Source organism: Orbicella faveolata, unplaced genomic scaffold (genome assembly GCF_042242905.1).
Source record: "Orbicella faveolata isolate gen_17 unplaced genomic scaffold, um_ofav_v1 contig_12, whole genome shotgun sequence".
NCBI lineage: Eukaryota > Metazoa > Cnidaria > Anthozoa > Scleractinia > Merulinidae > Orbicella > Orbicella faveolata.
Window position 1 is genome coordinate 29,060,730 of NW_028301539.1, and position 21,780 is coordinate 29,082,509.

Consider the following 21,780-nt stretch of genomic DNA (forward strand, 5'->3'; position numbering starts at 1 on the left):
ACTCCCAACCTAACAGCCGAAACGATTTGTTTTAACGTTAAGTACAGGTGTAGATTTCACACAGCGTGCGTTTCATAGAAAGACTTGAATTTTTACACGCTTTCATTAGCGACTAAGACCTCTTTATTGCAAGATAACTGCCGATTTAGTCCGGCTTTAGAACAAAACTGAGTTGGAAAACTAAGTTGGAGAGAAAAACTCACCAAAATGTTTCAGTGACCAATCTGCTTATTATGAATCTCTCTAGTGTGCAATACAGGGCACTCAGAAGCAAAAATGTTGGAAACAAATTTTGGACTTCTCTCCGTTTGATTGGCATAGCATAACCAAAGACCGCTTACAAGCGAATGCGGTCAGTTACCACAGTTTCACATGCAAATAGAAACTTGGTATGATGAGGGAATGTTTAAATAGTTATGTCACAAAGAGAGGCGGCCGCTTACGTGAGGTAACGATCTGGGAGGTACTGATCATAACAAATGTGAAAAACAGATCTCTTTTCATACAAGAACATGTGTGCTGACCCACGCATGACACAGCAATCTCAGGGCATAGCATTAGCGAGCATAAATACAACATATTTCGTGACAAACTGATACTCAATGCAGTTAAGTACAAGAATTACGGGGCTAACCATTCCCAAGTCAGCGCTAACTAAACTTTAGCTAACTGAAGCGTTTCTCAGACCAACCGGAGTGCTATTCAGGCTAAGCAAAGTGGTGTTTAGGTTAACCGGAGCACATTTTAGTGTGGTGCAATTCCCGCATTTAGATGTAAAAGTCCGAATGATCAATACCATTAATGAAAGAGTCTGCACTTCAAGCCAACGAGCATCATTAATGTTTGCGTTGTTTGCCTTCGTTTGCGCGCAAAACATCACAAGAGCATTTTGGAGACGATAAGCGAGTGGTTGCGTAACATGGTGCGTCAAGTTTCTCGAAAACTGACAAAGCGAAGCAAACACTTTTCTTTAAAGGAGCTCAGTCACGGTTTGCGCATATTGAAAAGTTTAGCCTCAATTTTTCAAATTCGTCGTTTGTAATCCGCCTTTATCTTCTCCATCCTTAGCCATCCTTGTTCCGTTATGGTTTATCATAATCTCTTTAGTGTTTTTCTATCTTATTAACCTGTTATTTTCAGGTTTCCTACCATTTAAAGGTAATTTTGTGTGTGGCCAAAATAACTCAAAATACCGTGACTGAGCTCCTTTAACACAAGACAATAAATTTTCACAATAAGCAAAGATACAACAGCGCCTCGTAAGGACTACTGAGAGGGTCTCAAACCGTCAAACGCAAAAAAAGACTACAGTCAAGCAGTAAATTAGAAACAATTTAACCATCAGCCGTCAAACAATCGAACAAGTAACCGTCAATCAACAAAACGCTATATTTTTTTAACCTTCTAAGGTAACCTGCATATTGAGACCCTCTACTGATGTCTGACCACGAACGTCAAATATTGATTACACCACCCACCCTGACTACTGACACAATCAGTCTGAACTACAGAATAAAAGCCATAATTTAATCAAATGCCATGATAATAAAATAAAATGTATTCAATTAAATATTTACGGTAGTTTATTATTATGCAATAATTGGTTTCTGCACGCACTCGGACATGGCTAAAACGTTACGTCATGGCAATATAATAGTATGTGGATTAGAAATTCATGAAAATTACGTGAAATAAGTTATTAAATAAACTATTGTCCAACCAAATGACAAGCCCATTAAACAGCTGACTTTTTAGTCCATCAAAAAAATGACGAGGGCTACGAGGACTGCGAGTAGACGTTCTTTCGCTTAGTTCGTCGTGCGAGACGCGAACGAAACCCGCGATTTCGCGTGCCTCTCACCCCGGGATTTCGAACGGCCATTTTTTCTCGCGGTTTACGGTTTCACTCGACGGACTGAGCAAAGGAGGGACTACTCGTAGTCTAATTGATGGCAGCAATCAAAAAGAGGTTGATTTGAGATTAACAACTTCTGGTCCCCATTTCACCACAGACAGGTCTTGAAATCTCCTCAGCTGTTTTATGGGCTGCAACATGGCACTGCTTCACTTGAACGTCAGAAAAGTACCTTGTCACAACCCAGCAATGACCACAAAGTTGCAATGCTAAGATATTTCAGTCTGGGCAAATTTCGCTCACAAGAATCATTTCAGATCTTATCACTTAGCAGGTTTTCTTTCACACACAGTATTATCACAAAGAAATCATTCTTAATTCCCGACAGCATCCATTAGTCATGTGACCAACCAAAGATGATGCTGATGACGATGCCGCTGAGTCGTCTTCCGTTTGCTGCGAGTCGTCTTCAATTCGTCTGTAAGATAAGGCCTGGGTACCAGAAGAGGCAGCCTGGCTGGGCGTCGGCTTCAGATTGTATACAATTACGCCAAGTATTATAAATCCTAATGATCCAAGGTACAGTGCTGAGAACTGAAACAAATTTTTAACATTACAAATTGTAAATGCTGCCGAACAATTTTTTTCCAGATACTCTCACCACACCAAATACAAGCTTTTTCTGTATTTTATGCAAATTATGCCAATCAGTATTATCACAAGGAAATCATTCTTAACTCATGACAGCATCCATTAGTCACGTGACCAAGCAAAGATAATGATGATGATGATGATTTAACTACAAAATGTATATTCCAGCTTTATATTCCAGCTTATCATGGTTTCTGTAGAAGCGACTAGGAGTATTTCTACTCCTCCCTGGATGGGATGCTAGTCCATTGCAGGGTTACCCCCAGCATTAAGTTCGTTGGTACCCATTTATACACCTGGGTTAAGAGAGAGGCACTGGGAGAGTAAAGTGACCAGGGCTCAAACTCGGACTGCTCAATTTGGAGATGAGTTCACTAACCATGAGGACACCATGCCTCCCACGCATACATGTAATGCAACAAACTTGCATTACCAGAGGGTGGTTTTCTTTTTTAAAACCAAGAAGCTAACGAAATCAGGCAATTTGGTTTCTGCATTTACTTATCATGATTAATTTAAACATTTAAGTATTACACCAAATTTGTACTAGTTACATCACAGTCACATGCACCTTCCTGTATACAGGCCAACTGTTTCATGTATTTCAGTCCTTCACATTTCTGCATTTGATGTGATTGACCATTGCGACTGTGATTGCTCTGAGGACTTCTTTATTCCATCAAATGCATAACTTACCTTGTAGTGGAATAGAAATAAGCCACAGAATAAGCTGTAAAAGTCTGCCGTCAACAGAGACAAGTTGACAACTGTGGCACTACTGAGCTTCATGACCACTGGCATCAAATTGTAAAGTAAGAACAAACAAAGGCCAAAGCCAATGATGAACAAAACTGGAAAAATAGAATACCACATACAGACATTGATTAGATTATACCAGTTAACACCGTGATAATACATCTATTTACAGTGTTTTTCTTTTTCTCTTACAGTGTTCAAGGGAAATGCTGTAGAGTATCCACTATAATTATGGTTACTAATTCCTACAAAATTAGTATAGGTAATCGTACGAATGCGAGTGCAAATGAGGATTTACATTACGAGTAATATTTGAAAATTCTCTCAAAATCGCACAAACCTTTAGGCGAGTGCAATTTCAAAGAATTTTCAAATATCACGAGTAACGTAATGGTAAATTGCTTGAGCATTCATACATGTATGATTGTTCATTTATTTATATATGACCAAGAAAGTTATGTTAAGTTAAAGTTAAGATTAATTGGCCTGCTCTCAGCCAATCGCAATGAAGGAATTTTCTCAGTTTTATAATAATGCTATTAATTCCTACGTGTCTTGGCATGTAACATCAAACTTAACGATATTTTACATCTGATATGCAATGTAATTATTTATTGCATGTACATTATCAACAAGGGTTTAGCGACCATATACACACGTAAGCATGTGTGTACCTCCAGAAATCCATTGGAAAACATACATACAAACATATTTTAGCATGTAATATTGAAATTATTAAAAAAGAAATTAATAGAAACAAAATTTCAACCACATTTATTTACATATAAGATTGCTACTCAATTTACGAATGTACTAACCAATTTTAGAGTCCCATTCAATGGTTGACAGTTGATGCCTTTCAAGAATAACCCTGCAAAGAGTATTGCCAAAAAAGGATTATTAAACTTAAATAAATTATTATGTTACAGATCAAGGTTAGGCAGTGGGGAAACATAAGACCCTAGCTGCCAGCCCCATGTTTGATATTCATTCCTGCTATAAGAAATTTTACTCAAGTCCTGCCACAGTGTGAACAGGCTTTTAGCCAGGATTTGAAAAGTGGGTGTCAAGAATTTGCTAAGATTCTTCTCAAACAAACAGTTTTAAAGAGACATACGAAATTTAATAAATTAAAAACAATTTTCTTTCAAAAGTGGGCATTATAATCATAAATTTAACTTACATCTGGATAGCGGATATGATACTCCCAAATAAACCAATCATGCCGAGAAATTCGACTCTGCTAAAATTCTTGACGACAAACTCTTGTGCAACATTGGACACTCCATACATAACAGCACCACACAGCACAAGAACATCTCCTATTGCTTGGTTTTTACCTGTCAAGCAAAAATAGTTACCAACTTTAAATTCTGAATCAAATTAATAAATAAAATTACATTATGAGCCTGAGATTTTTGTTGTGTGATAGTTGACAGGGCTGCAGTCTGAGTCAACTATTCATGGATAGAAATTGAGAACGAATAATCTAGATATTACATGTATATTGGTATACATGTAAATCTAAGTTACATGTAGTTGTTCAAAACTTGATCTAAATCCTCTTCACAAACGCATTGAAAATGTAAAAAAGCAGCTATCATTTTGTTAACAACCGCACACTGCCAGGCTACTCACTATCTACAACAGAATAGAAACTGAGTATCATAGGCAATAAAAGAATTTCATCCATGATAGAACACTAGCAAAGTTATACTAATAACACTTAGAATATAATAATTGTACAACTGTCAAATGTCCAAGGGTTTTGTGAATGATAAAAATTTAAACTGACCTGAGCCATAATAGCGAGATCCATAATAATCTGCTACAACCAGACAGGCAATGCCAGCCAAACAGGTTAACACTCCTGAGTAATGAATACATTCATAGCGTACTTTCAAGAATATCCATGAGAGTACCAAAACTGATATTGTAGAAAAACAATCCAGAACCTGAGTAGAAATGAAAAATTCCATTAAATCTCAAGTGAACCCGCATTTAGCAAAATGTTCGAATCTCTAGACTAGTTATGTAAGTATGATTGGTGCAGGGGTGTAGGTACTTGAGCCAACCAGTGCTTCAATACTGGTTTTTCATAAATGATCAGCGTCTGATAACGGTTACTTTCTCGCGATTCTGGGATGATACATTCGACAAAGGTTTCCCAACAGCATCATGTGTTTTCCATCCAAGAATAATAACAGAACACTTTATCAGGAACATAGTAGTAAGTTGACATTAACATTTTGGTGTCTATTGGTTTCCATGGAGATTCCTCATTTGCAAACTGAATACTACTTGCACTTGATATTTGTTGCTATTGGCTTTGATATATATTTGAGTAAGACTTCATGCCCAATCAACTCAAGTTAACAACTCACCTGGATGCTTGTAAGATTAGTGTACTGGTAAGCTTTCACTACCAAATAGTTGGCTTCTACATCACAAAGTGCTAACAGAAAATATTTCCATCCTGTTTCTTTTAGTCTAGTTTTGAAGTCCCTGGGATGGCAAGCGAGTGTTGTTGTATACACAAATCCTAATAATAAATAGTTCAAGAAACTTTGTGTTGTTGGAATCTCGATACCATAATTAGTCACTAAAAGCTGACTGAAGACTCCAGTTCCACAAACAAGCCAGGACAACAGTTGACCAAGAACAAGAATTGCTAAAAATTTCCTGAAATGGAAATTGAAGCGGTCAGATGTTTATATTCCAACATGCAATAATTCGATAATTAAGTTAAAACAAAGGAAATCAAAGCAGTAGTGGTTTTGAAATCTGACCTTAGCTGGCTTTAAGTTAGTGCTTTGCCGTTAAAAATTGCCTTCTGCAAATATCGTGCCAGTATGGCGGTTCAGTTTAAAACTTGGTCGACTTTTAACAAAATTTAAGCAGAAATCTTTGATTCTTTGCTAACAAAATTTTTAACCTCAATCAAAACACTCACCGGTTGAAAATTCTCCCACAAAACGGCGAAAACGGCAGACTTTCTACGGTACGTTGATCTGGTTCGTCCGCCATCTTGGAAAACAGGCTATATTCTAAATATGGGCATCATGACCAAATTTGAAATATACTGAATGCGAGGTTGTTTTGGAGGAAGGAAGCCTTGGCGGAAGATATCATTTGAATGGTGAAAGATTGTATGTGCTTTTTTCTTCAAAGGTATGACGTTTCGCTTAAACTTGAACAATTTCAAAATTTTCATAACTTAAATTTGATGTTTCTGGTGTCTTTGAGGCGAAATGTTGCTACATTTGCTTGTCTCATCTCACTCTGCTCACTCCAAAAATCTTAAATGTAGCAATTTAAGCTTACGTGTGGCTTATTTCAACGTTTGTACTTTGTACATCTTTGCTGACTTAAATACGTGATTCGTTGGAAGGTACCTTAGCTGGAAGGTGCCCTAGCTTAGCCCCAACCAGATAATACAATTAATGACTATGTCCTGTTTTCTATTGCAGAATTTTCCAGATCTAAATTCGAAGGCATACTTGCTGGTAGTAGGCATTTTGAATGCAAATGGTTGGATAATTTTCTTGCACGTACGATCCAGGTGTTGTAAATTTGTACAATTTAAAGATGAGCCGCCAACGGAGTGCAGATGCAGCCCGGTTCAAGCCAAAATATTTTTACCAGTTCAGGATTATTTTAATCGGTGACAGTACTGTTGGAAAGTCGTCGCTTTTGCGTCAGTTCACAGAAGGACAGTTTATTGAAAATTCCGATCCAACAGTTGGTGTGGACTTCCATGTGCGAGTTGTGATGCTTTCATGTAAGTTAGTTAAACCTTTTCGAAGTAGTTATACCTGTTGCGTTATAACTCATGCTAGTTCATATTGTGGCTTAATCAATTTTGTCGCACAAATAACCTTCGATCGCTTGAAATATCTCTTTTTCCCTGCCTGAAAATCATGTAACTTGTGTTTTGCGGTTGCTTGCCCGCTGTAGTTGTAAACAAAGTTTGGGAATTTTTCTCTCAATCCACAGACAATTTTTTTGCCACTGAACCATGAGTTCCCTATGTCCTAATCGCCATGAATATCATGTTGTATAGCGGTACTCAAACGCGTTCGATATAAGCTTAAATTATAGTAAGTCTTATTACGTAAGTTATAAGCTTAATCATTTCCCCGTTTGGGCGTTCTAAAGAAAAGATCATTTATTATCATCCGTTACCTGCCAGATCTTTGGAAAATATACATCATTTATACTTGCAAATTAGTTTGTCTCGAAGACATGTGTACACTGGGAAAAAATGTTTACATCTTTTGGATCCCATAATTACCAAGGGATTTAGGTAATTTGATTAAGTTGCAGATCACTTTCTTTTTTAAGATAATCTTGAAGCTTATGGTGTGAATGTCCCAAAAAATCTGTGGTTGTAATAATTAGAACCTGTTACATTAGATTAAAATGGGGAAAAAGTATAGGTAGTGACACTTAGATCTATATTGAAATGGTATTTCACATATTTTTTACATAATTAACGGAAGATTGAAATCACAGGGCAGGGTAAAAAACGCACGTGCGATGACAAGTAAATCTGCTCTTGGGAAAGTGAAAATAGAAGTTAAGTGGCCCCGTGGGCAGATGATGTACGCCTCAGTAGTCTTGTGAGTCTCAGTGAAAAATTATGTCAGCTTGATAAAATGATCATACTTTCCCATCAGGAACTATTTTAAAGCTTAAGATTGCAAATTGAGTGAAGGAATGAGTTGAAAGTGTGGATTGATTTAAAATCCAAGCGTACTTTGTTTGCAATGTCCTCTGATTGCCATATTGGCAAGTATTATATTAAGTTGGGATAAGTGAAAACTAAACTTGGCTGGCCCACTGGGCAAGTAGATTTCAAGTGGGGACAAGTTGGTGTCATTCACTCGTGCACAAAATTAGCTTCTCTTTATTACTCTCCTTGAACAGTTAACTGTAACATGACTATTATTCATTAATAAGAAATTCAAACTAATACAAGAACTACTGACAAAATTATAATAATTATAGTTACACTTGATGAGCAGGCATCACAAAAAAAAATTATAATTATAAAAATTATGTGAGATTAACTTCACAACTTGTGTCCAGAATTGAGGTTAACATTAAAGTTACTTGTAATCTGTACTAAAGTAATGTTATGTAATATGTTTGAGAATTAAATGGCACATTTGAGAGGACACATCTCACCAGAAACAAAAGTTGCTTTTTTCAGCTACAAAATAATTATTATTATCATGATGAGATATTGTTGTTATTCCTCAGCTGATGTAAAAATAAAACTGCAGATCTGGGACACAGCAGGGCAGGAGAGATTCCGCTCCATCACATACTCTTACTACAGAAACACTGTTGGATGCCTAATAGTTTATGACATTACTAATAGGGAGTCATTCCTTAATGTCAAAGACTGGTTATCAGAAGCCAAACAGTGTGTTGAGGAGAGCGATGTTGTCTTCATGTTGGTTGGCCACAAAATTGATAAAGAATCCAGGAGAGTTGTTTCCACAGAGGAAGGAGAACGCTTTGCCGAAGCAAATAATATGATGTTCATCGAGACATCAGCTAAGGTTTTATGTAATATTGAAGAAGCTTTTATCAGAGTGACCGAGGAAGTTTATAAACGAATGGAGAGAGGAGACTTAGGACTCAGGGGTGGCTGGGATGGGATTAAAGCTCTGCCAATGCGCCCTACAGATGTTCTTGGAATTGGACATGCAGCTTCTGCTGAAGATTTACTGGAACAGCAAGAGTCTAGGAGATGCTGTCCAGGTTGATGCAAGTACTTGTGTCAGCAATATTTTAAGCTACCTTAATTTACCTTTTATCCACAGAAAAATGACAAGAGTTTGACACTCAGTTTAGGAGAAAAGGGGTTAAGTCAATAAAAAAAAATAGTCCATAGTAATCTAATACTAAACCAAGCACAAGGGCCGTGCTGGGGAATAATGGTATCAGGCCGAGGTCAGTATATGAGCACAGCAAGGTACAATAAGGTCCATGGATGTAAAATGGCTTAGCTCAAGTATTCTAGGTTAGTTAAGTATATTAAGTTTATTATATGGCACTTGAAAACAAAAATACATAGCTTGTGAAACTGACTCAGTCATAAGTCATATGGCAAAGTCCTGACCAAGAACGAACCAATCAGAAAACTCGAATTTACCTCAAGACTTGACCTTGCCATATAATAACTATAATAATTATATTGAATGTTTTTGTGTGAGTGGATTTTTTAGTGTGTACTTAATTCAGCTAGGGAACATTAATGTAATGGTGAATCTAGTTAGGTTAAGGTCTTTTTATTCTGACTTTCTTCTCACCAGGAAGAAGTTCATTAAAATAATAATGTGCCATTTCTCAGAGGAGCTTTGTTGGACTACCAGTGGTCAGAATCTAGTCTTTGAACAATACCATGATTCTCAGCAGTGATATTGTTTGTGCTGACTGGCTGATTTTTGCAAGTTCAGACTGCTAAATGGTACTTGTAGACTTTAACATATTGCGTGACTGTGAGAGGATTAACCGAACTTGCATTTGTTCCCTGTTGTTAAAGTTGATTTAGGATTATTGGCTGAAGGAGTATATTAAGCAGTCTTCATTGTAAAGTGTTTTTGACTTATATGGCAGACCCCTTCTCTGCCTTTTGATAATAACATACAAACTCTGCTCAATCAATGGTATTCACTACTGTCAGGTTATAACCATTATTCATGTGAACATCACATTTTTAGCTTCTCACCCTCAAGCCTCACCTTCAAAGTGCAGTAAATTATTAATCTAAAAACTTTAAAAAAATTTTAAGTTAAAGAGAAACCCAAACCAGCAAGATGAATAGAAAAGCCATGTGAAAACAGCATGAAAGTACTACTGGTTTTTAAAGAATGTTTGCATAAACAAGGCTTGAGGTGAATTTCAGTAAACAGCATCTTACAGGTGGTCTGTTATCTTAGTTGACATCTCTCTTCTCCAACAGAAGTTCACTTCTGTTGGTTTAAAAGCTGTGTCTGTGGGTTGTCATTAGTAAATTCGGGTGCATTTTTTTTTCAAAGTTTCTTTTTTGTCCTTGCAATATTCTGATTGACAGTAGTAACAAATTCTACTGTTATTAATATTTAAATTTATCATCATTTAGACCTTAGAGCAGAACTTACTAGTTAGATGTTTGTATGTTATTGAAAGGTGCAGTGTAAGGTTAAAGCCATGAACAAAGTATTTTCTAAATTCTTATCCTTCCTAAATTTCAGCAGAAAAAAAAACTCTACACTGTACCAGAGTTTCCACTAAAAGTGTCACAGTTCACTATGTTTTTCTCAGTGTGAGGTGGGGGACGGGGGTGGGAAATGGGTTTATTAGTCTTGTAGATGTTTGGTATCAAAAATCACTACAGACCGAAATATTTTATTAATCATTAGTATTTTACCTAGATAAACTGTTTCTATTGTATCCTGGCAGTTCTTAAGTTATTTGCCATAAAAGTTTTTTTTTTTTTTTTGTAATTTTAGAAATAGTTTAGTAATTTTAGTGTATGTTTTAATCTGTTGTATTATTTTTGGTGCTTTTTATTTGTTATTTTTAAGTGGTTATCACTTCTGAATCATTATTTTATTAAAATGCACAAAGTCAAGAACTTTTAAACTTAAAACAGTTTGGAATGATAAAGTTACCTCTAGGTGGAAGTAATGTGTAATAGGCAGGTCAGTCAGAGGGCTGTAAAACCCAACCTTTGTTACTATAGTTTGAGGTGGAAAAAGTGCCTTGCATTAAGAAGGGCCTCTTTTTAACTGATAAGAATCTGAATGCAGGAATGTACTCACGAAAAGAGCATAGAGAAATGCAAAGCACAGCCATGTCCTTAGTGCATGTGACACTTCGCAGCTTATGTAACTTAACAATCACAGGGAGCAACTACTCTTACTATTTCATCCAAGCCACATGCAAGATAAACTTGAGAATGCATGCGACATAGAATTGGAACTGGAATTAGAAGGTCTTCAAGGAAAGGTCAAGGTGCTTGAAGTAAGATCTTCCTTAGTTTTCTTGCCCAAGACATCCTACATGTATTTCTGACTATGACTATCACGTAAATCGCTACCAGAAAATTGTTTGGACACTCCTAAGGTATCTTTAGAGATAAAACACTGGCTGACTGAAAGGAGACAATCAAGTATATGTGACAGGACTACATGCCATCCATTAGGATTGGACAGCCAAAATTGGAAAGGCTCTAGGCCAAATCCAATTAATTGGCTGTCAGAGGAATTTTTTGAATCCAATTATTTCCAGACGTTGTCCTCTTAGTTATCTATGTTGTGTTAGCTTGTGAATAGGCTCTCTAGTCAAGGATGGGGTGAAAAAAAGAAAAAAAAGGGAGGAAAGCCACTGTCCTTCCAGCTGGGGTCAGACCCCTCCAGCCAGAGCCTGGCTAAGGTTGTGTATGACACTCCAAATTACTTGTAAATTGGGACACTATCCAAATTAAAATTTAATTAAATTTGGACAACTTGCAGAGTGAACAAAATCATAATAATATTGTGCCCAAACTTTTGGGCTGGTAAATATATGATAATGATGGTGAACAAGGACTTTTTCAGAACCCACAAGACCCAGAGTAAAGGTCATATGACGGTAAATTATAGTGTAATATATACTCGTAATGAACAGCCACAAACATTTTTCATAACATTTTAATTTATATTGAAAGTAACATTCACATACAAACACCACCATAACCATGTGCTTAGAAATATTATTTCACAGGGTGTTAACAGTACAAATTTACTTCAGTCTGTAACTGGGTGAAAATATGAGATTTCTTAAAGGTTTCCTTACTTTTGATGACTGTTCTTCAATTTACACATTACTATGAGCAGTCCATACTTTCCCTTGTAGACCATACAGTGAGCAACAGAAAGTTTAATATCTTACAAGTTGAAAAACTGTCCACATGAAAATTAAATGATATCTAATAAAACTTGCAATACTGACAAAACTGTAATTTTGTTGAATAATCACGTAAAAACAAACATTCCAATCTAAAACCTGTTTATAACTTAGTTATGAGATGAAAAAAACTTGTCTGATAACAATCAGTAAATTTATTCTTTAACCAGGTGTCCCTTGTATTATTTTGTGAAGAAGTGGTTACTCGCAAAGCTGAATATTATCCTGAAATCTGTTATGATTGTTCAATGAAAGTAGAAAGGTTATGAACTTAACTTCATGTAATCTCAAAAGACAATAACATTGTATGCCTTGTATACCAATAATGAGTAACAAACACCTCATTATTGTTAACACTTTTGTGCGTTTTTTATCACACATCCAACACTGAGTAATTGTATTACTCAAACTATAAACTAAGAAAATTGATTACATGAAGTAGTGCATGTCATACAGCAGATATATCAGCATCTTCAGGGATAAGGCCAAGTCCCTTCAGAGCATAGATGGCTGCTTGTGCCTTGGCCTGTTTCTTATTGCCACATACAACAGCAGGTTGGTACTCAACACTGTTAACTAACACTTTAAACAGAAACTGCTTGTGGTGCGCAGGGCCATGGTCAAACACCAATGAATAGTCTGGCAGTTGCCATTTCCTCTTGCTGCAATATTCCGCCAGAGCAGACACGGGGTGCTTTCCTGGAAAAGCAAGTGAAAACTAAAGATTAGTATGCCTAAAATGGAAGCATATTTCACAAAATGCACAATGCTTTCAGGCACTGATGTTAGTAACTGTTTCAGTCAGCTCTCCACCTCACATGAAGTGAAGCAAATAATATTGTAAGCAAGAACAGGCTTAACACCAATCTCCTTGCAGACATTATTTTGGTTGCCACGACTGCCTAGAGAGGGGATGCATACACTGTACATGCTTGGCAACCAAATAGCAGCCACAAAGGATGATAGCTAAGCACTGTTTATCTCACAGAACAGTAAAATGTGCCTGGTTTGGACCTTTGTCCCAATAAATTGTATTCTGTATTTTGGTTCTCTGCAGTGTTATCACACAGACATCCTGAAGGTTCCAGTGCGATCCAACAGTTCCTGTGACAGAGGCAAAGATTTGATGGCAAAGAAAGAAAGAAAGAAAGAAAGAAAGAAAGAAAGAAAGAAAGAAAGAAAGAAAGAAAGAAAGAAAGAAAGAAAGAAAGAAAGAAAGAAAGAAAGAAAGAAAGAAAGAAAGAAAGAAAGAAAGAAAGAAAGAAAGAAAGAAAGAAAGAAAGAAAGAGAGAGAGAGAGAGAGAGAGAGAGAGAGAAAGAAAGAAAGAAAGAAAGAAAGAAAGAAAGAAAGAAAGATATCCACCAATACAACTACATTCATTGTGTAGTTCCAGAAAATATCCATACCTCTCCCACGGAAGGGATTTTTTCTACGACCCCTCGCCCCTCTGGAAATTCCAATAAGCTTGTTACATTGTATTGGTCTTAGAGACCCATCACCCCCCAGGAAATTCCAATCCCTTCAGTAGGGGGAGTATGGATATATTCTGGAACTGCACATTAAACTTAAAATACCATTGCCACTTCTAAAAAACTCATCAGCCAAGATAACACCGTTGTTTCAAAAAACTGAACAATTTATGTAGGCATCTTAAAAAAGCCAAATCATGCTTGTAGCTGACAAACATTCTTGCTGTACAACATCCCAAGAAACACTGAGCCAATCTCTTTGCAAGAAAAAAGAACACTAAAAATGCACTATAGTACAAAATCTGACTCCAGTGTTCTTGACAATGATTCAAATAATTTGCACTATCATTGCATTCTGTCATTAGATGTTCATTGTTTCATCCTCCAATTAATGACCTGCAACCTCTTCACTACCAATGAAAATAACATTTGGTTCTTAAAGCAAAAAAAGAAAATTATGGGTCATGATTTCATGTATGTAAAAGTTAAGTGTAGCTGTGTCATACTCTTTTTGGTTGACGTGTAATTGGAGAGCTCCTTATAAAATGGTGTGAAATATTTGAGTTCCCATGCCAATTTTCTAACACACGTAAATCACATTTAGTTTTGTGACTTGATCGAGTATTTCATTGTTTCTTGGTCAAGCCATGACTTGCCTTGATTAACTTTTGCTACCTGCAGGCATATCCAAATTTTTTAAATATATATCTCTTTTAAATAAATAATATGTACAAGTGTATGTATTGGTGGATATTGATCTTTCATTGAAGTCCTATCCAAAAATGAGGAGAGAAGTGGGAGCAATTCTGCAATACTGGGATCTTTCAAAACAAAGGCATCTGAACAAAGATCATCTTTTAAAGTTTGAACTTTAACAGAACAGTGTTTCAAAATTAAATAATATAACCGGTAATCTCTCAAGATATAATTTTCCATTTACAGAGCTACAAATCTATGTTTTCAAAGAAATCAATACAATATTGATTCATTCAAAACAGTTATATTCTACAGAATGGTTCCCATGTCTCTCCTCATTTTTGGAAGGGACCATTGGGTGGTCTGGGTCTGAATCTTTCATTCTTGATGCTAAGATTTCAAATTTCAGAACTGAAGTTTAATCTGTTTTCATAACCAATTAATATGCTAGCATGTTGGGTGCAAGTACTTAGTGCAGCCCCCAAACAATCTTATGTTTAGTCTTAAGTCAAATTTGAGGATGACCATTAAATTTCGGTTATTTTCATTTTGTTCAGGGCATTCAGATTGGAGCATTGAAAACATGTGAAAAGTTAACATTTGCATGTCAAACATCAAGAAAATCCTCATCAACTGTATGTTTTGGAAACTATGCGTATCAGATTACATAAAGATGGTCCCACAAAATCATGTGATAACCAAAAGTACATTGTAAGACTTTTAAAATCAACTTTAAAGCTTGTGCCATTAAAAATATGCCATTTCCGTGTTGCCTTTTACCTCTGTTTCAAAACATGTCTTGGTGCACAACCTTTCATGAAGAAATGAGCTTGATTTGCGAGACAATGAACGTGCAACAAAAACTCATTTCCACATGATAATGAAAGGTTGTGCACCGCTAAGACTCGTTTTGAGACAGAGGTAACAGCAACTCGCAAATGGCTTATTGTAAAAACCAACTTTAAGTTGAAAGTACATATTGGTCTTTATAACACTTTGCAATTGAAATCTGTTGATCACAACATCTTGAATGGAGGATTCTGAAATTCACTTAGGGTTCAGTCAAGAATGAAAGCTCCCAGACACAACACACACCCAGTAATATTTACCTGTCTTCATCATAAACAAGTCTTCAGATGGTGACCATTTGACAGAATGATCTTCCTTGCAGTGCTAAAATTCTCAGTAACATCGGATCAAGAGGCATTGCAAATTGAATTGCTTGTGTACAGGCTTGGTAACAAAAAGACTGATGCCTTTCACTGCTGGGAGAAATTTATTTGTTTTCAATGGTGCATCAGTGTAGAATGGCACAATTCAGTGGGCCATTCTACACTGTACACTGATGACGATTAAAATGCTGTCATTACTGCTTAAGCCAGACACTTAACAGTCAGACTGGGCTCTTATACAATGGTGACAGAGTCAGAATTGGAGTAAAAGTCACTAATTCAAGAGTAAAACAAGTACTACAAATAGCAGTTGGAGGTATAATGATCAAGATATTGCTACCATTATTTCATTAACATTTTCAGCAATGGCAATTGGATTTCACAGGTGGGTATAACTCTTTGAACTGAAATTCTTCATAAGGAAAATTTTTCCTCTAGATGGTGAAACCAGGTGGGCAAAATCAACGTCACAGCCAGCCAACTTTCCCAATGCCCCTAAGCCCTTAATGGAAATCCTGTTATGCTTCCACATGACTGCAATAATAATTATTGTAGTGATTGTATTGAGCTCCTGTTCTTCTGAATCTGACTCCAATTCCAACTTTATCACCAAGGGTAAACCAGCGCTTAATGATGAGAAATTGAAAATGAACAACCACAATGTTGATCAAAGAAAAGTGATAAAATAATACAATTATAGAAACAACAGCAATACAACATATCAGATGAGTAGGAGAAAGTGCAGCAGGAACAGAAAAGTTAATTCTAGAATAAATAAATGTCCTAGTGTCACAAAAGCAATTAAAAATCTTTTTCACAAGTAAAGGAGTAACTTCACAAGTTAAGAACATGTATTAGGAAAAGGACAATAACAAAGCTGAAACAATCAAGATATAGAAAATGAACTCATAACTGAAAAGATTTTAAGAAAACAAAGAACAATAACAGAAAAAAAGTTACAACAAATAAAAGACAGCCATGTCATGTTCTTCAAAAAAGGAAACAGTGACAATCACATAACAGAAGGTTTTCTCTGGACAGCAAGCAATTCAAATCCCAGTGCCTCTGTAGTCAAAGATTTATCATGCATTACCAGCAAGTGCATTAAATAACCCTTTGTACAATTTGTAGGTTGAATGGCAAATAATTGTGTAACTACTGCTTTGGTAAACACCACTAAAAACATATCACCAAAAGAAGTAATTCATGTGTACGTAATAATGATGTACATTAGGTGTATCATTCAGCTGAATCTCAAAACATTATTTTTTCCTCAGATACTTCCAAAATTCAAGACAAACCACAAATTTTGAGTTATGTTAAATTTTCATGATGTAGGTAAATTTTAGGGGATAGAGCGCTCAAAGGAATGTTGACTGAATAGTCTGACTCTATAGCCAGTTTGCTCCTGATCGGGTCAAGCAGCTGTATCACACAAAATGTTTAATTTGTTTTTCTTCATGAAACCATATTATTTTAACCTTACAAATAAAATTAAAATTGTATTACTTTTAAACTATTATAACATTTGTGGTTAAAACCGGGACACTACGCACATGCTCAAGACTCATAGGTCCATAGGTGTGTTTAGATGAGAATATGTAAACACAGTTGTCACGTTTTAGATTTTCATGTATTCTTAAGAAATATTTAATAAAAGCAATACAGGTAGTCTTTTCCATGTTGACATAGCCTCATTTAAACACTTAGAGGGTTGGGGGAATTCTCAACAGTTATGCAAACACAAGATGCAGTCGAGGGTTTGCGTAACTGTCTTGAATTCTCTGAATCTCTCCTCGTGTTTAGATGAGGCTAGGTAAACATCGAAAATTGCTCTGTTGCTTAAAGTAAATAATAATAGTGACAACAAAGAAACAGATTTCTTGAACTACCATACCTTGTAGGTCCAACATTGCAGGAGCACCTTTCTTTGTGGCCTTCTCCTTGCCAGTACTGAGACCTTTCCTGTCGATTTTGACAGTAAGAGCAATGGGTTCAGCATATCCTTCACCCCTCTTACCAATCACTTGACCAGGCTTCCAACCCATCTTTTGAAGAAGCTTCATCCCAATACCTCCACTAACTGGGGTAAGGTTATGAAACATGTCCTGCAAAAAATAGATAATTTACAATCATATGTTACATGTATTGAGCTTATCTGCTTTCCATCCTTCTCAAAACTCATTATCAATGTGTGTGAGCAATACTATATAGCTGTAAATATAATGTAATTTTAAATTTTTGCAATTTATAGACTGAGAGAATAAAAATACTGTACATGTACACTAATTAAAAGTAACCTATTTCAACAAGGGTTTCAAAGTAATTTTTATGAAACATCAAAGACTGTGCATGTTTGAACACATTTCCAAACACCAAGAGGAGAGTTCAAAATACAATGTGTAGCAGAGTATTTGTGATGAACTTCGAGGTGTTCAAAGAGAAGTCAATTCAGTTCTAGAAATTACCTTTTTGGCCCATGCTTGGAAGCCTCCTTGCAAATTTTCCTTTGGCAGAAGATTCTTAACAAGCTCTCCAGTAAACTGTCCTGGCTTGACATTTGATTGACACCAATTTTGCATTTTCATCTGAATTTCTTGTAGCGTCAACAAGGCTTCAATATCATTGGGATCACCCTGAAGCCGACGCTGGGAATCCATCCGCTTTGCCACAAGCTCACTGATGTCAAACTTCTAAACATACCAGTAGAAAGGAAAAAATGTTTCATCTGAATTTCTTGTAGCGTCAACAAGGCTTCAATATCATTGGGATCACCCTGAAGCCGACGCTGGGAATCCATCCGCTTTGCCACAAGCTCACTGATGTCAAACTTCTAAACATACCAGTAGAAAGGAAAAAATGACCAAGAAAATATTTTGCACACATCAGAGTAACGCAAACTTTAACTACAATGTTCTTTTCCTTAAAAAAAAAAGAATTTCAGACAAGATACATGTAACAAGATTCTGACATAAAACAATTAGCTCAACATGCCTCTCAAGTCCTAATAGTAAATTATAAAGGCTTGCGCATATAGTGGGAAAATACAAGTAACTTGTGGGATATTCTGTGGTATACCATGAGAGCATTGCATAAGTAAAGGCTTGTGTGTATACCCAGAAAATTACATACAAGTGACTCGTGGGATATATAAACAATAGCCTCCATTTCAATGGTGCGAAAATATGCTAGGATATTTGTCTGCGGACATTATCTGTTCCGAGAAGCTAACAGTTTTCCGAGGGCATAGCTCGAGGAAAACTGTGAGCTTCGAGGAACAGATAATGTCCAAGGACAAATATCTGAGCATATTTCCCCCTCAAATGGAGGCTATTGTGTTTATTATTCTTCAAATCTTTTTCGCAACGCGTGCAGTTTTGAAAATTGGGGAATATTCTCGGATATTCCCCAGTTTTAGCTGGGGAATATTCGGTCACGTGACACGTTTAGACCAATCGTGCACGAGCGAAAATATTTGATGGATTATAATCCAAGATATTCCACTCAGAAGCATTGCATAACTAGTGTACCCATTATTTATGGCAATGGTTCATAAAAACTAATGCACTTTGTGGAACAGACGCCTCAAGTTCATATCAAAGCAGCTATACCTCAGCAGGCGGTGGAGCAAATACTTCTTCTTTGGGCTGTGTCTGAATTGCAGAGCCATCCACATCAGCAACTACTGCTCCATCGGTTACATCCTCTTTTTCTCTGTGCTTACTGCCACAAGACACTGGAAACTGCTCCTGTAGTGGTTTACTTGGGTCTACAGTTGGGACAAGAGGTTTGTTGACCTATAGACAATAACAATGTGAAGGATTTAACATTTCAACATGCCTGGCTAGTCAGACTGATCATAAAATTAACGTTGTGCCATGCCACACTAATCCTGAATAGGAGTAGGAAAAACCAGTCCCCTTTTTCCAGTGGAGAGATGTTTTCATGGCAAAGTTCACAGTTAGTGCTTCAAAAACTGACCACATGTTGCCCTTTACAAACATGTATAAGCACTTCCCTTTTGTCTTTTCATCTACACAAGTGACCACGAGTTATGCAAAAATGCATGAACCATTTTTGAAATTTTTAAAAGATAAATTGGTCAAAATGTCAAAAATGTCGGTCAATTATATTGTACTCGCGTTCACCAAATAAACTGCTTTTTGAACAAGACGTATATATGCATCCCTGATTGTACTCATTACTTAGTTATCAACTTACTGGGAAGATAACTGGTGGTATAGTGATGTCAGGCTTTTCTTTAACCAAAAACGGGTGATGTGCTACTGGCTGGGAGTCATCCTCCTCTGTTTTAGCAGCTGCACCAACCCCGTCACTGTCAACACCTTCCTTCTCCTCCTGCAACTTTTTACAAAAAGCAGTTAGTTCAGCAATAGTCTTCCCTCCAGCTCTCTGAGCAACCTTAACTTGCTGTGTGGAGAGATCACTTGCCACAGGTTTGTCAATGAAACTGGACACTTTGTTGGTCACTGCTACACTGGCAGTTGGTAAAGTGTTGCTGGACTGTGCTTTGTCTTTTGACTTTGAACCAGATCTGCTCTTGCTCCTGCTTCTTCCTCTGTCTCTTGAGTGTGTGCGGGATTTTGACCTAGAACTCTTTCGTTTTCTATCTCTGGATGAGGAATGTGATCTCCTACTTCGCGACTGAGATCTCCTACTTTGTAATCGTGATCTTGACCTCGAATGTGACCTTCTTCCTCTAGATCTTGAACGTGACTGCCTCCTCATTGAAGAGCTCCTTCTTCTTGAACGTGATCTGCGAGACCTGGAGCGTGATCTTGACCAATGTCTTCTGAAAGAGCCCACACCTCTTTTCCAACGAGGAGGGGAAAACCTTCGAAAATTCCTAAATGCAGGTGATTTCCTACGTGATCTAGAGCGTAATTTTCGGTGTCTAGGTGACCTAGACCTGGACCGCCTAGGTGATCTAGACCTGGATCTACTACTATATGAATGAGAAAGAGAATGTGATCGTGACTTTGACAAACTTCTTTTGCTGCGTCTTTCCTTGGAACGCGACTTTGACCTTTTCTTAGATGACTTAGATGACTTGTTTCTGGAGGACGATCTTGATCTAGATTTCTTTTTACGTGATGCCTCTTTAGAACTTGATAGTGACCTTGACTTTCTTTTAGTTTTTCTGTCTCTAGAGTGAGACCTTGAATGTCTGTTTTTATTGTGGCTACATGACTTAGCATCAGGTGACTTTGATCTACTTCTTGAGTGTGAAGGACTCTTTTTGTTCTTTGAATCAGTAACTTTAGCCACTGAATGACTTCTGCTGCGGGATCTATCTTTTTCTTCTTTTTCCCCTTTTTCAGAGGTTAAATTTGTATTAAAACAACATATATCTTTCTCTGCACCTTTCTCTGCACTTACATTTTCAACAGTGCTTTCACGTTCCTCACCTTTGTCATCCGAAGTTTTTGATTCACAAACAACCTGATGACTAGGTCCTTCTTCAGAAGCAGCCTTTGATAGACAAACAGTTCCATCGGTCCCATTTAAGTCATTTTCCGTTGTATCTGTTTTCACACAGTTACCGTCGACAGTGTCAGGAGGTTTTTCTTTCTCCAGAACAAAATCATGTTGAATTTCATCCGGAGTCATTGGTGATTTGGAGCGTGAACTCGGTGAACGAGAACGATTTTTAGATTGCTTCAAAGACTCTCCTTTTTCAATAGAGCGTGAACGCGACCTAGAACGAGATTGCGAACGTGTTCTGGATCTAGATTTGTGTTTCCGTTTTTTGTGTTTCTTCTTGTCCTTGGATTTCGAGTGTTTCTTGTGCTTGTGTTTTCTCGAGCGCTTCTCTTTCGAAACATCTCCATTGCTTTTGTCAGTTCTTTTAGAAGAATCACGATCTTCCTCCTTTCCACCACTCCCCTCCGTCTTGTACACCGACTTTAAAACGTTCGCAAGCTCGTCGGAGACGAAACTCATCTTTTTTAACTCAAGAAAAAAACATGGCGGACTGCAGACAAAAATTGGATTTGCAAGAATCCGCTGACCGAAGTTGATCTCGCTCAACGTGACGATCAACGAGTTCCTTTTTGAATGTTTTTTTCTTTGAAAATATTTTTAAAGGAATAAACCTCAAAACTCAACGATATTTTGGGGGGATTAAGATCTTTACATCCCAGCCAATATTTTCTTGCCGCGATTTCCCGCGATTTGTCACGCGCCTGAGCCCACGTGCTTAGCCGCAAACCAGTA

The 21,780-nt window shown here is 37.0% G+C and overlaps 3 protein-coding genes across 3 annotated transcripts; 1 reads left to right on the forward strand and 2 right to left on the reverse strand.

The window, feature by feature from the left end:
• Positions 1–1,506: 1,506 nt before the first annotated feature.
• On the reverse strand, positions 1,507–6,360 carry LOC110053485 (solute carrier family 35 member F1-like). Its single transcript, XM_020759725.2, has 7 exons — positions 6,216–6,360; positions 5,647–5,944; positions 5,058–5,217; positions 4,446–4,602; positions 4,081–4,133; positions 3,203–3,357; positions 1,507–2,449 (listed from the first exon to the last, which is right to left on the reverse strand). The coding sequence occupies exons 1-7, from the start codon at positions 6,287–6,289 to the stop codon at positions 2,213–2,215; spliced, it is 1,134 nt and encodes a 377-aa protein (XP_020615384.1). The 5' UTR covers positions 6,290–6,360; the 3' UTR covers positions 1,507–2,212.
• On the forward strand, positions 6,350–12,376 carry LOC110053506 (ras-related protein Rab-39B-like). Its single transcript, XM_020759746.2, has 3 exons — positions 6,350–6,433; positions 6,733–7,043; positions 8,528–12,376. Exons 2-3 carry the CDS (start codon positions 6,851–6,853, stop codon positions 9,037–9,039), a joined length of 705 nt encoding a protein of 234 aa, XP_020615405.1. The 5' UTR covers positions 6,350–6,433; positions 6,733–6,850; the 3' UTR covers positions 9,040–12,376.
• Positions 11,934–21,778, reverse strand: LOC110053457 (uncharacterized). Its single transcript, XM_089283204.1, has 5 exons — positions 19,765–21,778; positions 19,155–19,340; positions 18,012–18,236; positions 17,441–17,651; positions 11,934–12,904 (listed from the first exon to the last, which is right to left on the reverse strand). The coding sequence occupies exons 1-5, from the start codon at positions 21,505–21,507 to the stop codon at positions 12,654–12,656; spliced, it is 2,616 nt and encodes an 871-aa protein (XP_089139330.1). The 5' UTR covers positions 21,508–21,778; the 3' UTR covers positions 11,934–12,653.
• Positions 21,779–21,780: the final 2 nt, after the last annotated feature.

Bases quoted from the DNA above. Each gene is read 5' to 3' on its own strand.
- LOC110053485 (XM_020759725.2), bottom strand. From the start codon at position 6,289: ATGGCGGACGAACCAGATCAACGTACCGTAGAAAGTCTGCCGTTTTCG. The intron at 4,134-4,445 runs GTAAGTTAAATT...TACTCTTTGCAG, and splicing joins ATCATATCCGCTATCCAGAT to GGTTATTCTTGAAAGGCATC. The intron at 2,450-3,202 runs GTAAGTTATGCA...AATTTGTTTCAG, and splicing joins TATTTCTATTCCACTACAAG to TTCTCAGCACTGTACCTTGG.
- LOC110053506 (XM_020759746.2), top strand. From the start codon at position 6,851: ATGAGCCGCCAACGGAGTGCAGATGCAGCCCGGTTCAAGCCAAAATAT. The intron at 7,044-8,527 runs GTAAGTTAGTTA...GTTATTCCTCAG, and splicing joins GCGAGTTGTGATGCTTTCAT to CTGATGTAAAAATAAAACTG.
- LOC110053457 (XM_089283204.1), bottom strand. From the start codon at position 21,507: ATGAGTTTCGTCTCCGACGAGCTTGCGAACGTTTTAAAGTCGGTGTAC. The intron at 17,652-18,011 runs GTAATTTCTAGA...TATTTTTTGCAG, and splicing joins TCCAAGCATGGGCCAAAAAG to GACATGTTTCATAACCTTAC. The intron at 12,905-17,440 runs GTATGGTAGTTC...TTGCTTTTCCAG, and splicing joins TGCAATGTTGGACCTACAAG to GAAAGCACCCCGTGTCTGCT.